This window comes from Zingiber officinale, chromosome 6B (assembly GCF_018446385.1).
Source record: "Zingiber officinale cultivar Zhangliang chromosome 6B, Zo_v1.1, whole genome shotgun sequence".
Taxonomy (NCBI): Eukaryota; Viridiplantae; Streptophyta; class Magnoliopsida; order Zingiberales; family Zingiberaceae; genus Zingiber; species Zingiber officinale.
The window spans coordinates 52,244,259-52,259,260 of record NC_055996.1 but is presented as its reverse complement, the minus strand read 5'-3'; the positions used below and the strand labels follow the sequence as shown (position 1 = coordinate 52,259,260).

General features: G+C 40.4%; 1 protein-coding gene across 1 annotated transcript; it reads left to right on the top strand.

Annotated features, from left to right (window-relative positions):
* The first annotated feature begins 2,715 nt into the window (after positions 1-2,715).
* LOC121992433 (patatin-like protein 2) lies at positions 2,716-4,595 on the top strand. The gene is made up of 6 exons (XM_042546806.1): positions 2,716-3,039; positions 3,117-3,295; positions 3,384-3,564; positions 3,640-3,786; positions 3,878-4,189; positions 4,263-4,595. Exons 1-6 carry the CDS (start codon positions 2,773-2,775, stop codon positions 4,503-4,505), a joined length of 1,329 nt encoding a protein of 442 aa, XP_042402740.1. The 5' UTR covers positions 2,716-2,772; the 3' UTR covers positions 4,506-4,595.
* Positions 4,596-15,002: the final 10,407 nt, after the last annotated feature.

Below are 15,002 nucleotides of genomic sequence, written 5' to 3'. Positions count from 1 at the left end.
TTGTATTTAAAACTTGCCTTATTTGGAGCATGTGAAGGGGTCGGCCATGTAAAGGGTTAAAAGGAATTTTTAATTAAATTTTGCTTATTAACCAATGGCAAGGAATATAAGAGAATTTTAATTATAATTAAATTTCCTTATTTGGCATGACCAAGGATATAAAAGATAAGGTAGGGGTGCCTTCATGAGACACAACTCTCTTTTATTTTCCTCACCTCTTTTCCTTGGTGGTGGTCGGCCCTTGTCCCTTGCTCTTCTCCTTTTCTCTTCTTCCTTGGTGGCCGGCGGCATCAACACTAGAGGAGATATTGGTGGTTGGTTCTAGCTTGGAGAAGAATGAGAGAAAGGAGGCTTAGTTCTAGTATCCCTTGGAGCTTGAAGGTCGGTGGCTGAAACTTGCAAGGAAAGAGGCTTGGTGGTTCTCATCTCGGTAGATCGTTGCCCACACAACGTCCGAGATAAGAAGAGGAATATGATAGAAGATCAAGAGGTTGTTGCTTACAAAGAAAGGTATAACTAGTAGTTCAATTCCGCATCATACTAGTTTTCCTTTGTATAGTTTTTGAAATACCAAACACAAGAGGCTAGTGATTATAGTTTTTCGGATTTGTGATTCAAATTTGTGTTTCTTTGTTTTTCGATCTTGTGATTCGATTGTTCTTTTTGGTTAAACCTAAGGTTACTATAAGGAAATTAAATATTGAATTTCGTTGAGAGGCTTTGTCAAGGCAGTGGTGGATGTTCCCATACCTAAGAAGGCCAAGTGTCTCGCCATGTTTGACCTGGGAGCCGATCTCTGAAATAAATATTTAATTGAATTTGTAACATAGGTGGATTTGGATCTATAATGTTAAGTATCATTTGCGATCCAAGTCTAAACCTCTAAAACAGGTGATGGCGTGGAACGACACCAGAGTGATTCTCTTCTTGACGGCTCGCCTCCCAACTCTCCCCCCGAAAAAGGGTTAAAAACCCCTTTTATAGGCTAGGGTGCGGCGCGACAACATGGTCGTGATGCGTTGCACGGCCGTGCCGATTGGCACGGTTGTGTGATGCTGGGACTTAGCTTCTGGGGACACGGTCATGCAGGATTGCACGACCGTGTGCTGCTTGGCCTCGGTCATAGGGGGCACGGCTGGTCAGGGTTGGACGACCGTGTTCTGATCCGCCTCTAGATTGGTCACACGACCGTGCAAGGGTTGCACGGCCGTGCATTTCTCCTCTTCTGTTTGGCCACACGGCAGTGCAAGGTTTGCACGGTCGTGTTCTTTGGCTCGCTTCGGTGCGTCAACAAACGTTGTTTTTGCTCTGAAAGTTGTCCCTGTCATCACAAAACCAAACAAAGAGCAGATATCCATATAAAAGAGTATATATGATGAATACATGATAAAAGAGGCGATCATACAAAGAATATGTACGTATAAAGCAAGTGAATGTGCGTAAAAACATGCATAAATCATCATAACATTTACGAACATCAATATCCACAATGAATCAATCAACTGATGAGTAAAATCAGTCAACTCATAAGCAGAAATTAGTCTAGCAATAACTCTTTAAAAGAGTGTTTTGAGGAAAATTGACATAGTCAGTTCTTGAGGGGTTGGTGATGAAGTGTTGTTGCATTTTCTACCATGAAGAGGTAATCCAAAATGACAAGTAAGCATCTAAAGCAAAGTTTCTTAATTATAAAATATTTTTGCTTTTATTTCTATTTGTATCTTGTATTTTTGTTGTGTGACTTTGTAACTATAGATTTGTTAGATACTTCCCCACCTCTTAAAGGTATCCGAGAAGGATAAGACTTAGTGGTAGTAGTCGTTAGGACTAAACCTTGGGCATAATCTTCTTGGGAGGCGGTGAACTAAGTAAAACAACTATGTTTGCATTGCACAAATCAACTCAATGTGATTGAAGATATTCACATCTCATCTAGCTCACACGGATTTTAACAAATTTGTCCCATTTGATCAATTATATTTTTCCACATTTATTTTGACCCACTTGACTGGCCATTCTTAATTGGCTCGATCAAACTATTAGAACACAATTTAACTAACCCAATTGGACCAACCTATTTATATGATCTAACTTGTTCGTCAAGCCTGATCAATTTGTTCAGCTGCAAGCTTAGTAAGTTGGAAACAATTAGATTGTAAAAGAGTCGCTATTTTGTATTTAAATGAAATTAGTGAAATTCTTCTTTTATTATGAATCTCATTGTTTCATATAATTAGTAAATAATAATAATAAAAGTTTTAGTAGTTATATTATTTTGAGATGGATCAAATTATTTTATATGTTGTAAGATGATTCTAAAGTAAGAAAATGTAATGCGATTTGATTTTGAGATACAATTAATATCTAGATAAGTACAGATGATATATTGAGAACAACACATTAGAGATTTAAGGTGAAAATCATTTGGCAATTTAATAAGTATCTTCGAGTTTCTTATGTAAGCTGGGTGCTCTGGTCCTGCAACTTGATATTATCTAATGTATCAACGTATTGGACCCCTGTAAAGAATTGTGTATATTCTCGGGCTACCAAAATCATCAAAATAAACTATTGCCACAATAAAAATCCACCATTTTTAAAGTTAAGAGCTATCCAAATTCTGCCTCAATCATTCAGATCCAAAGCCACAAAAAGACATGTCCATGACGACTTGACCTATCAAAGACTGAGTCAATTCATCATTTTCAGTTCCAGTGCCATAATTCCTTCTTTTAATTTCTGGCTCCATGATTTCATTTCGGATGAAACTAAATGATCCCTGTCTATAAAAGCAGATCCAGAATCAAAGAAACTTTCACCAATTTTCCTCCCATTTCAAAGTATATAGTAGATACTGATCTCTTTGTCCCCAATTCCAACAGTATCATGTCCAGTGATCAGAACAACTCTGGTTGCCATGAAGCTCCTAAACCCCCACAGGCTCCTCGGAAGTGGCTTACTGTTCTCTGCATCGACGGCGGCGGGGTGCGGGGGATCATACCGGCTACGATCCTGGATTTCCTTGAATCCAAACTCCAAGTGCGCGCCCATACACATACAGAAACTTTTTGTAGCAAAAAAAACACCTACTCTTCACGCTGGTGATGATTGTGCAGGAACTGGATGGACAGAGCGCGAGGATCGCCGATTACTTTGATGTGATTGCCGGCACAAGCACTGGCGGTCTTATCACCACGATGCTTTCGGCTCCTAACGACAAGAAAAGGCCCCTCTTTGCTGCCAAAGAAATAATCAGTTTCTATTTAGAACACTGCCCCAAAATTTTTCCACAGAAGTTAGTACATAAGACATATTGCATGAAAATTCTTGTAGATCTAGTTTTAGCTCCGTTTCATCCCTCATGCAACCTATTGTTCTTTCAGAATTTGGTTCATGTCTAATATCTTTCATGCAATCCATCGATGTAAGTACGACGGTGAATACCTTCACTCTATCATCAAGAATTTGCTAGGCGAGACACGACTCAGTGAAACGTTAACGAATGTAATCATCCCCACTTTTGATATCAATCTTTTGCAGCCAACCATCTTCTCAACATATGAGGTACTGTTTTTTTTCTTTTCTTTTCTTTTCTTTTCTCTGGTAAAGTAAAGTGTCTAATTTCATTCATGTACACAGGCAAAGACCGATCCGTCAAAGAATGCCTCTCTTTCCGATGTGTGTATTGGCACATCTGCAGCACCAACCTATCTTCCTGGGCATTGCTTTACAATCAAAGAGAAAAGTTATAATCTCATTGATGGCGGTGTAGCAGCAAATAACCCTGTAAGTAGTCTATCTCCACTGTTTAGATGAGCTACGTTATATACTTCAACAAAAACCCACTATAAGTCCTGATGTACAATATGATGAACAGACCTTGGTTGCCACGACACAAATATGGAAGGAGGCCATCGCTGGGAATCCTGATTTTTCGAGGTGCAGTCCTTTTAACTATGACAAGTTGCTGGTCATCTCGATTGGAACTGGAGTGCCCAAACAAGAGGCAAGGTTTACTTCTCTACAAACCGCCAAGTGGGGTTTGCTTGGGTGGCTGTTCCACAGAGGGACTATGCCCATCATCGACATTTTTACTCAAGCAAGTGCAGACTTGGTTGACATCCATACTTCTGTTGTTTTCAAGGCACGCAATACCAAACATTACCAGAAGCATTATCTACGAATACAGGTAACGGGACCTTTTCATCATTTGAAGAAGCCATTCTAATGGGTAAAAGTAAGGTTGGTTTTGATGTGAGCAGAATGATGCACTGACTGGAGATGCTTCATCGATGGACATAGCGACGACGAAGAACCTCGAGAAGCTGGTTGAGATTGGCAAAGAGCTCCTCCAGAAGCCTGTGTGCAGGGTGAACTTGGAGACTGGACAATTATCTGAGGCAATGGATGGTGGAACCAAGCAAGTGGCTGAAACTAATGCAGAGGCTCTCGCTCGTTTTGCAACCAAACTGTCAAGAGAAAGGAGCCGCAGGCAGATGAGATAAATCTAGCTTTGTATTGGTGGTGTGTGGCAATTGTATGAATGGCTCAAAGTGTGCTTTCGACGATGAATAAACATCTTCTTCCTCCTTCAATTCCCACCTTCAATTCCACTTTTCTACTTCACTCTCCCCCTCCACCATTTCACAAAGTCAACAAGCTTGAATTAGGTCAATTTGTATTATTATGTGTTGAGATATATCGGTGTGTAACTTATTGGCTCGATGGGTTGACTCGTGGTGACAAAAGGTAAATATACTTGTCCCCAATGCCTCCATCAATTCGTCCCAGAGTCAACACGGAGGAGGTAAATCACGGACGGCTACTAATTTTTGGAATTGCTTAGATTGTTGTTGAAATGCATGAAACAATTGCAATATATAAAATAAACCACTTACAATTGATGCCTTATGATTGATGTTTCTGCTTGTCATTTAACGGATGATTACGACAAATCACCCCTTGAAATCTAGAAGCAAATCCCTTAGCACTTGATGTTATTTTTCACATTTCATCCATCTCATTCTCTTTACTTGGACGCATACATACAATGGGAAATCAACCGTTTTACTAAGTCTACCTCATAGTTGCCAAGTAACTTCAAGATGTAGTTGTTTTCCATTAACATCTTCCACTCATCCAAGCATTATGAGCGATTAACACTAAGAAAGTTGTCACACTTATTATAGCCACTCTCCAAGACAAATTGGAGACATCAATATCTTGAATTTACCCTAGATTAAATAATCTACATCAATATGAATATATCTAATCCCTTATAATGACTCTTATGTCAAGAGCATGTTCAATATCTCCAATTATTACAATTATTCACAATCACATTTTTAGCACTAAACTAAAAATATAATTGGTAGACTTGTGAATAAATATATGAGATGTAAGTCAATTGTAATTTTCCTTTTTTAATTAGAATTTATTCATTTTAATCATTTGTTTTCTTAGTCATCCTCTATAAACCAAATCATGCATAGTCAATAGGAAACATGCTAAAGTAGAATATTGTGTTTCTATGTGTGTTTTAAAATTTTGTTTTCTAAATAAGTAGCGAAAGCATAATAATTTTCTAAATTATTGGAGCACGCGCAACCCCACACATATAATATACAACACGTATGCAAACATAGTCATAGATTAAATTTAAAAAAACAAAATTATACCTACTGGATGACTTTGAGCGGCAACGACATCAACTAGCAAACTTGATAAAGTTTGCCTCTATCGATATCCATGCTAAGATACCTTTGAGCCAGCTTCACTAAGCCACAATTCTTCGCCTCTGATTTGATACTAGCCAAATGTAGAGATAAAATTTGAGAGAGATCTCACACTCCAATTTTTGTGCTTGGCAGAGTAAGGAACCCGATGACACAAAAATGGAAGAGAGGGCAGCCCTTTACGACTATTGTTCTTGCAGCACAGTAGGTCCTTACCTGATGTTCGGCGACTGGAGGGTGTCTAGAAGGTCTGGCAACTACAATAGCTACCGACAATGAGGCTATGGGAGATAGCAGCAAGAGGACAGATGCCTCTTGCTAATGTTGAGCACTTGTTAGACATGTTGTTACCCATAGATGGCTACTAGCAGGTGGCTGGAGCTTCACAGATGGCATACAGCTGATAGTAAAGAGTCACAACTCCTTTAGGTGGTGGCGTAAGGAGAAACCCTTTCTCTTTATGTTTGCTATCTAGCGGCAAGGATGTTCAACGTGAGGTAATTGAGGGTAGCCAGACTACAAGGCCGACAGTAAGACCAACACCGGCGATAGTGACGACGTCAGCAACTACTAGGGCAGCAATTTTTTGAGGGCAGTGGTGGTAACAAAAAGGGGAAACCTTTTTTGTTCAGTAGTAGCTGCAAAAAAGGTGGAACCATCACCCTAGCGGCCCCCTGGGCCTGGCCCCCCAGGATTCCAGAGGGAGTAAATCACGGTTAATGCTGGGCAAGAGAGGTGACTGGGGGTCGCAGGAATTTTTGGCACAGCAGACCAGGATTTTAACCCCGTGTGCAGCTGGCGACCTTTGACCCCAGAACCTTAGCTGCAAGAATCAGGCACCTCTCCAGCTGATCCGAATTTTGTAATTAGTTCCCCCTTTTTCCTTCCAATCCTCTAATTCTCCTCATGAGGGATATATTTATACACCTCATCATGACATGGAGAGAAAGTCACCTCCCAAACCCAATAACAACCGTAACTCGATCCATTACCATTAAGTTTGGTTCAAAACTAAACAAATTTGGTTTAAAATTAAATCAAACCCTTTTGATTTATCATTAAACCATTTTGGTGCATAACTAAACCAAACCCTTTTAGTTTATTATTAACCATAATGAATCTAACCTTGCCTACAGGAGCCATGGACCACCATCGCTTCTGTTGCACCAAACATCTTTCATATTTGCTCCTCGTTTGGTCATACTAAACTTAGTCTCTCTCAATCTTAGAATCCAATTCTCAAACTTATTTTAAATCTTTTAGATATAAGTATAGTGCATATAATCCAATAGGTTTCTAGTTTATATTGGTCATTAATAATTAAGTATTAATTACAAATTGATCATGAGTGACACCTAGTAGTACATCATGATTCTCAATTAACCAAAAAATCACAATTAATTTCAGAACTATTTCTAAACCCTTTAGTAGCTACATTTATTTATGCATCTATTCCTTTCACTCATTTTATACCCACTTTGTTTAGAACATGATTTATGTATCAATCTCTACTAGGCTGACTATGTCACACCTAGCCCAAGTAGTAGTTTCTTGTCATGTGGATTCAAATTATTTAAACATGTGCCAAGAAGACCATCCTCTTGAAGTGTAATGTTTTGGTTAAAGACTTACAAGTAATAATCCTGAGAAGAGGTCATAGGATATATCTCTCCTTATAAAAGGAATAGTGAATCCTATATGGGTTATTCAAATACCTTTAGGCATCTCAACTTATACCTAATCATCTTGGGATCACATCTCTAAGGAGATGCTTGCTTAAGATGTCAAAATTATTAGAATGTATACTAAAAGCCTAGCTTTTGTATAAACATTTATTTTGAAATAAGAATCACATTGATCAAATTGTTGGTGCAATATCCCTCAGGTCAAGGTTGACCTGGTTGACCAACCTTGAGTCTTGGTGTGGGTTTCAATGTTTGACAATACAAGACTTCGATGAAGTGGACAAGTGCAGGTGCAGTTGTCATTTGGGGAGATTGTTTGGTGCAATTCCCCTCTGATCAGGATCTGATCAGGTTGATTGAAGAAGAGTCAAGTAGGTCAAGGTTGACTGGATACTTGACTGAGAAAATCCTAACTGGGATGTTGGGCAGAATGAAAGTCCTGGTGAGTGAAGCCAGGCAGAAGAGAAATCCTAGTGAGTGAAGCTAGGTGAAAGTCCTGGTGAGTGAAGTCAGGCAGAAGAGAAGTCCTAGTGAGTGAAGCTAGGCAGAATGGAAGTCCTGGTGAGTGAAGCCAGGCATGAGGGAAATCCAGATGGGTCAAGATTGACCAGACATTTGGTGAAAGTCCTAGTAGGTCAAGGGAGTGACCGGATACTTGGCATGATGAAGAAAAGTTCAAGTGGGTCAAAGGGATTGACCGGACACTTGGTGAGGGAGTCATAGCAGGTCAAGGGTGACCGGATGCTAGGCATGATGAACCAACAGGTCATGGATTGACCGGATGTTGGTTTAGGGGCTTTGGGACTTGGTTTTGGGCAAAAACCAACAACTGGATCGATCAACCGATCGATTGGCTGGAGCCCAATCGATCGACCGATCGATTGGGGTGTCCCTGCTAGAAGCCTTCGTCCCAATCGATCAGTGGATCAATTGGGAGGAAGCCGCGAGCGCACAGAAGCCTGCTGGATCGATCAGTGGATCGATCCAGAGGTCCCAATCGATCAGTGGATCGATTGGGAGTTACGATTTCGCGCGATAAGCCCTGGATCGATCAACTGATCGATCCAGGCTATTCCAGAGAGCACAGAGGCGCTCTGGATCGATCCACTGATCGATCCAAAGCCTCCCCGATCGATTGGGAGCATTCCAATCGATCGGGATCCGACCGTTAGCGCAGATAAAGGTCATTGGCGTGCGTCTTCTTCGAGAGAGCTTACAACGATTCATCACCGATCCAGAGGAGCTTCTCCACAGCGATCTTCCACTCTCAACACCAGTTCTTGAAGGATCTTGGAGGTTCTTCCAAGTCAAGAGGCGTGACTACTACAAGAAGAAGAAGCTAGGGTTAGGGCTTTTGTACTCATTGTAAGCTTGTGCTTGTATTTCATTACCTTTCCCTTTCTTCTTGTATTGAGAGTCTTGTAGGGCTTCTCCGCCTTTGGTAGTAATCATAAAGGAGTGTTTTATTAGTGGAGGGTGAGTGAGTAGGTGTGGATCCTTGGACTAGTCACCTCTTGTGAGGTGGATACCATCCTTGTTAGCGTTGTGTGGTTTGTTTCTTGTATTTCCGCTGCATATCTCTGAAGAAACAAGCAACGACGAGCACCTAGCACGCGACGAGCTATTCACCTCCCCTCTAGCTACTTTTCGGTCCCAACAAGTGGTATCAGAGCGAGGTCGCTCTTCACCGGAGTCATCGCCGGAAGGGGCAAACAAAACAAGCAAAGCTAGAGGGTGAAGAAGTTGGAGCAAATTCATCAAAGTTAAAGAATTCAAGAAGCTCAACTTCAAATGGAATTCCAAGATGGACTCGGATTCAATACGAGGGTGCCTCCACCATACACATCTACAAGCTTCGATCTTTGGAAATCAAGGATCAAAAACTTCTTAATGGTGGAGATAGAGCAATGGTTTGCTCTCATGGAAGGTTTTGAAGCTCCCACAAATTCCAAGGGCAAAGTACTCAAGAGGAGCAAGTGGAGCCAAAACCAAATCCAAATATGTGAGGCCAATGACAAAGTGACCAAGCTTTTGGTCAATTTATTGACGAGCAACATCTTGGAGAAAATAAGAGAAGTTGAAGATGCCAAAGAGCTATGGAGCAAATTGGCCAAGATTCATGAGATCCCCTCCACTGTACAAGATCAAGAAGAATCCAAAGAGGGTGACTCATTGGATCAAGTACAAGAGGATGAAGATAAAGAAGAAGGTGAAGCCTCCACCTCTAGGATTGAGGGGGAGTAATCTTCATTGACACCGGAACAAGAGCAAGAAGAATCCTACACATCCGGGTCAAGAGAAGAAGAGGATGATGTAGCCTCCACCTCCACAAGTCAAGCAAAATCAAATGGAGGAGTATCATCTTCGGATCAAGAGGAAGCCTCCACATCCACATCACATGGAGAAGATGCCACCCCTACAAGCAAAGGTATAAATATTTCAATAAATAATAAAAAATCATATTATATGTTTTGAGTGTAGGGAGAATGGGCACTACAAGAGCAAGTGCCCTAAATTGGCCAAGAAGAAAGGCCAAGTGACACCCAAGGGTAAGGAGAAGCCCAAGGAGACCATCCTCGGAACAAAGAAGAGCAAGGAGCACATTGTGTGCTTTTCTTGCAATCAAAAGGGGCATTACCGAAGTCAATGCCCTAAGGGGAAGAAGGTGGTCAAGGCTCATGGAGGAAGCTCAAGTCAAGGGGGAGCCTCCAAGGTAAAAAGAAAGGTAACTTTCATTGAGCCTACCCCTTTAAATCATGGTAAAAATCATGATAGGTCCAACTTATATCATTTTAATGCTATTTACCATGAAAATAGGAAGCATGATAGCGTTAAGAAAAAACATATAGCTTTTCATGCTAAAACTACCACACCTAGGATTAGGAAGGTAGATGAAAATCTAGGCAAGAAAACTAAGGGTTTAGTTATAGGCCTAGAAATAAAAATGCTCATGGTTTAATGAAAAACCAAAATCTAAGGATTTAATGGTAGAAACTCAAGTCTTGAGGTCAAGGCTTGATAAAATGGAAAAGACCCTAAAAAGGATGGAAAATATCCTAAAAGGGCAAAATGAGCATAGCCTAGGTCTAGGAGCACAAAGGTCATCCAATGCCCATAGAGGTTTGGGATACAAACCCAAGGCTAAGAAGGATGTGCCCTCTTACCATAGGGTTCCATATAGCTATGGAACAAACCCTAGGTCTAGTGGTCAAGTCAAGAATACTAGGGAGGTCATCTCTAAGAGTATTTTTGCAACAAATGTGACTAAGACTTCTAAGAAGTCTAAGAAAGTCACAAACAAGGTCACAAGGGAAGCAATCCCTAGGATTGACCTAGAAAAGGTGACCAAGGCTTCTAAGAAGCCAAACAAGGTCACTAGGAAGGTATCTAGGGAAGTTATCCCTAGTGAATACCTAGAGCATCCAAGGAGCACCAATAGGTTTTGGGTTCCTAGGAGCATCTTCTCTACCCCATAGAAGGGTTAGAGAGTGTCAACTCTAAGAAGAAGGGTAGTTAACCCAACTTTGAAGAAATTGACACTCTAGGAGCATTTTCAAGGTTATTATTAACCTTTGAAAATGAAATGGATTTATGTTTACTCTTGGAAGAGTAAAATGTGCCAAATTTGAGAAGTATTGATTTTAATCTTAATTGGCACAAGTTGGGAAAATCATAAGAACTACCAAGTTGGGATTTTGGTATGTTCTTAGAAAATTTAAGGTCAATCTAAGCCTTAATTTAAAGTACTACTCTTGTGGAAAAATGAAATATGCCAACATTTGAGGAATATGCTTGATTTCAATTGGCATAAATTAATCAAGAGAATTAGAAATGCCAATTTAAGTCTTGGCATCTTCTTAAAGCACTTTTGGGCAATCTAGGTTTAATTTTAACTTAGCTAAGGTTTAAGGACACCTAGATAGGTAATCTAGGTATTTTATTTACGCTAAACTTTGCCATGATTATTTGCCCATTATATACCATGACATCATGTTTAGTTTTGTATTTTGCATTTATCTGTTATCATGAAAAATATAAAAATACCATGTCATGTCATACATACATCATGTAGTTATAGGAATCTTTCTTTTGAAAGCTATTTCATTTTGATGTATGCCATAACATTATCATACATTATGTTTATTTCCTTAAAATTAAGGACAAATGTTCTTACCAACAAGTGGTATAAACAAATGGCATTTATAAACAAGTGGAATCAACAAATAACATCCTTGTTGGATGTTTACCACTCAAAATGCCTAGAAAGATATGCATGATCCCTAGATTAGGGCAAAACCAAAATTTACATCTCACAAAGACCTATAAGATGACTTGTATGTGTTTTGTGCACATTAGATACAAGTGAGATGTTAGGATGATGAACAAAACTCAATATGTTGATTTAGTGCATTCTTTTGAGTTTTAAATTCATCAAAACACATAGTTATGTGTGTTTCCCATCATTGGGAAAGCTAATGTACAAGTAATGTGCATTAAGCCCAAGGAACATGGTGGGATATTAGTTTTGAAAATATTTTTAAACTGATTTTGGAAAACCTTGGTGAAGGCTATCTTTTGATAGTAATCACTATTGAATAGTTAGACACAAACTTGAAGAAAACACTAAAGTTTTTGCAAGTTTTCAAGTTTGTGTCAATCTTTGAAAATATGATGTATTTTCATAGAAAATTATTTTTTCATGATAAAGTATACCCTAAATAATGTCTACATAAATTTTCACGATCTTTGAAATTTTGTAGAATTTTCTAGGGGTTTCTGAAATTGGCTGAAATTGAATTTTAGCAATTTCAAGCCTTCAATCGATCAATGGATCGATTGGATTGCCTCAATCGATCAGCCAATCGATTGAGAAGGCATTTCTCGCGAGCAGAAGCTCGCTGGATCGATTAGTCGATCGATCCAAGAAGACTGAATCGATCAGTGGATCGATTCAGCGTGGTCCGATCGATTGGGACCCAACTCCAATCGATCGAAGTTGCTGATTTTGGCTGGTAAAGCCTGATTTCAGCACTTTTGAACCATGGTTAGTCTAGGTAACCATTCCAAACCCTCAAAATACATGTGTATACATAAAAAGAGTGTTTTCATGTTGAAAACAAGGATGGATTGGTTAAGGAAGACTAAATTGAAGTTTAGGTTGAGGTTTATTTCAACATTGAATTTTTGAACCTCAAAACTTCTAAATTTGGGTTTCCTAAAGGTTTAGGGATTCCAAGTCATTGTTGGTGCAATGACAGAAGTTATCACCATGTCTTTAGGGGGGGGGGGTACTCTTTAAAGACATGAAAATTATTTTTCATGAACCTTGGAAGGTGGTTAACCTTCTTTTCAGAAAATGCTCGGTTGAGCGTTTGAACTTTAATGGGGAGTGGATATCCTCATTGTTCAAGTGGGTTAAGTAAAAAATGCTCAAGGATGGGCATTTGACTACATTAATGGGAAAATGTAGGGTTAAGGATAATGAATGGTATGTGACTTTCATTATCGTGTTGATCACAACGAGTGAAGTTGTGAACAACGATGAGCAACTCTTCAGGGGGAGAGTCTCAAAGGGGAAAAATTTTCAACAAGTGAATTTGTTGATGTGTGCCCAAAGATGGGGCATGTTGTTGATGTGTGCCAATAGGGGGAGAATGAAGGGTTTAAGTTAGGACTTCATTACCTAGAGGGAGTTTGCCCTCCTAGGAGGAGAATGAAGGGTTTACCTTATGCTTTCACTACCTAGTGGCATGAAGGAGGTTTAGGCTATGAGATTAGTCTAACTTAAGTGTGGTATTGTCAAACATCAAAAAGGGGGAGATTGTTGGTGCAATATCTCTCAGGTCAAGGTTGACCTGGTTGACCAACCTTGAGTCTTGGTGTGGGTTTCAATGTTTGACAATACAAGACTTCGATGAAGTGGACAAGTGCAGGTGCAGTTGTCATTTGGGGAGATTGTTTGGTGCAATTCTCCTCTGATCAGGATCTGATCAGGTTGATTGAAGAAGAGTCAAGTAGGTCAAGGTTGACTGGATACTTGACTGAGAAAATCCTAACTGGGATGTTGGGCAGAATGAAAGTCCTGGTGAGTGAAGCCAGGCAGAAGAGAAATCCTAGTGAGTGAAGCTAGGTGAAAGTCCTGGTGAGTGAAGTCAGGCAGAAGAGAAGTCCTAGTGAGTGAAGCTAGGTAGAATGGAAGTCCTGGTGAGTGAAGCCAGGCATGAGGGAAATCCAGATGGGTCAAGATTGACCAGACATTTGGTGAAAGTCCTAGTAGGTCAAGGGAGTGACCGGATACTTGGCATGATGAAGAAAAGTTCAAGTGGGTCAAAGGGATTGACCGGACACTTGGTGAGGGAGTCCTAGCAGGTCAAGGGTGACCGGATGCTAGGCATGATGAACCAATAGGTCATGGATTGACCGGATGTTGGTTTAGGGGCTTTGGGACTTGGTTTTGGGCAAAAACCAACAACTGGATCGATCAACCGATCGATTGGCTGGAGCCCAATCGATCGACCGATCGATTGGGGTGTCCCTGCGAGAAGCCTTCGTCCCAATTGATCAGTGGATCAATTGGGAGGAAGCCGCGAGCGCACAGAAGCCTGCTGGATCGATCAGTGGATCGATCCAGAGGTCCCAATCGATCAGTGGATCGATTGGGAGTTGCGATTTCGCGCGATAAGCCCTGGATCGATCAACTGATCGATCCAGGCTATTCCAGAGAGCACAGAGGCGCTCTGGATCGATCCACTGATCGATCCAAAGCCTCCTCGATCGATTGGGAGCATTCCAATCGATCGGGATCCGACCGTTAGCGCAGATAAAGGTCGTTGGCGTGCGTCTTCTTCGAGAGAGCTTACAACGATTCATCACCGATCCAGAGGAGCTTCTCCACAGCGATCTTCCACTCTCAACGCCAGTTCTTGAAGGATCTTGGAGGTTCTTCCAAGTCAAGAGGCGTGACTACTACAAGAAGAAGAAGCTAGGGTTAGGGCTTTTGTACTCATTGTAAGCTTGTGCTTGTATTTCATTACCTTTCCCTTTCTTCTTGTATTGAGAGTCTTGTAGGGCTTCTCCGCCTTTGGTAGTAATCATAAAGGAGTGTTTTATTAGTGGAGGGTGCGTGAGTAGGTGTGGATCCTTGGACTAGTCACCTATTGTGAGGTGGATACCAAGTAAACCATCCTTGTTAGCGTTGTGTGGTTTGTTTCTTGTATTTCCGCTGCATATCTCTGAAGAAACAAGCAACGACGAGCACCTAGCATGCGACGAGCTATTCACCCCCCCCCCCCTCTAGATACTTTTTGGTCCCAACACAAATGTCTACATTTAGTTAAATGTAGTTGTCCATTTAATTTATATTATAGATAACATGGTGTGTTGTGTCACACAAAAGATCATGTTATCAGTTTCTTATAAATTATAAATAGTAGCTCACAACCAAGATGGATTGGGACAAACCATTGGAATGGTTGTAGTGTAATTTGGTATTAGTTTATCTTGACTATAAAATTGCACTAGTAAACTATTTGTGTATTGAGCAGAACCATTTGAGGCTGTTCTTTTTATACTGACTGCATAA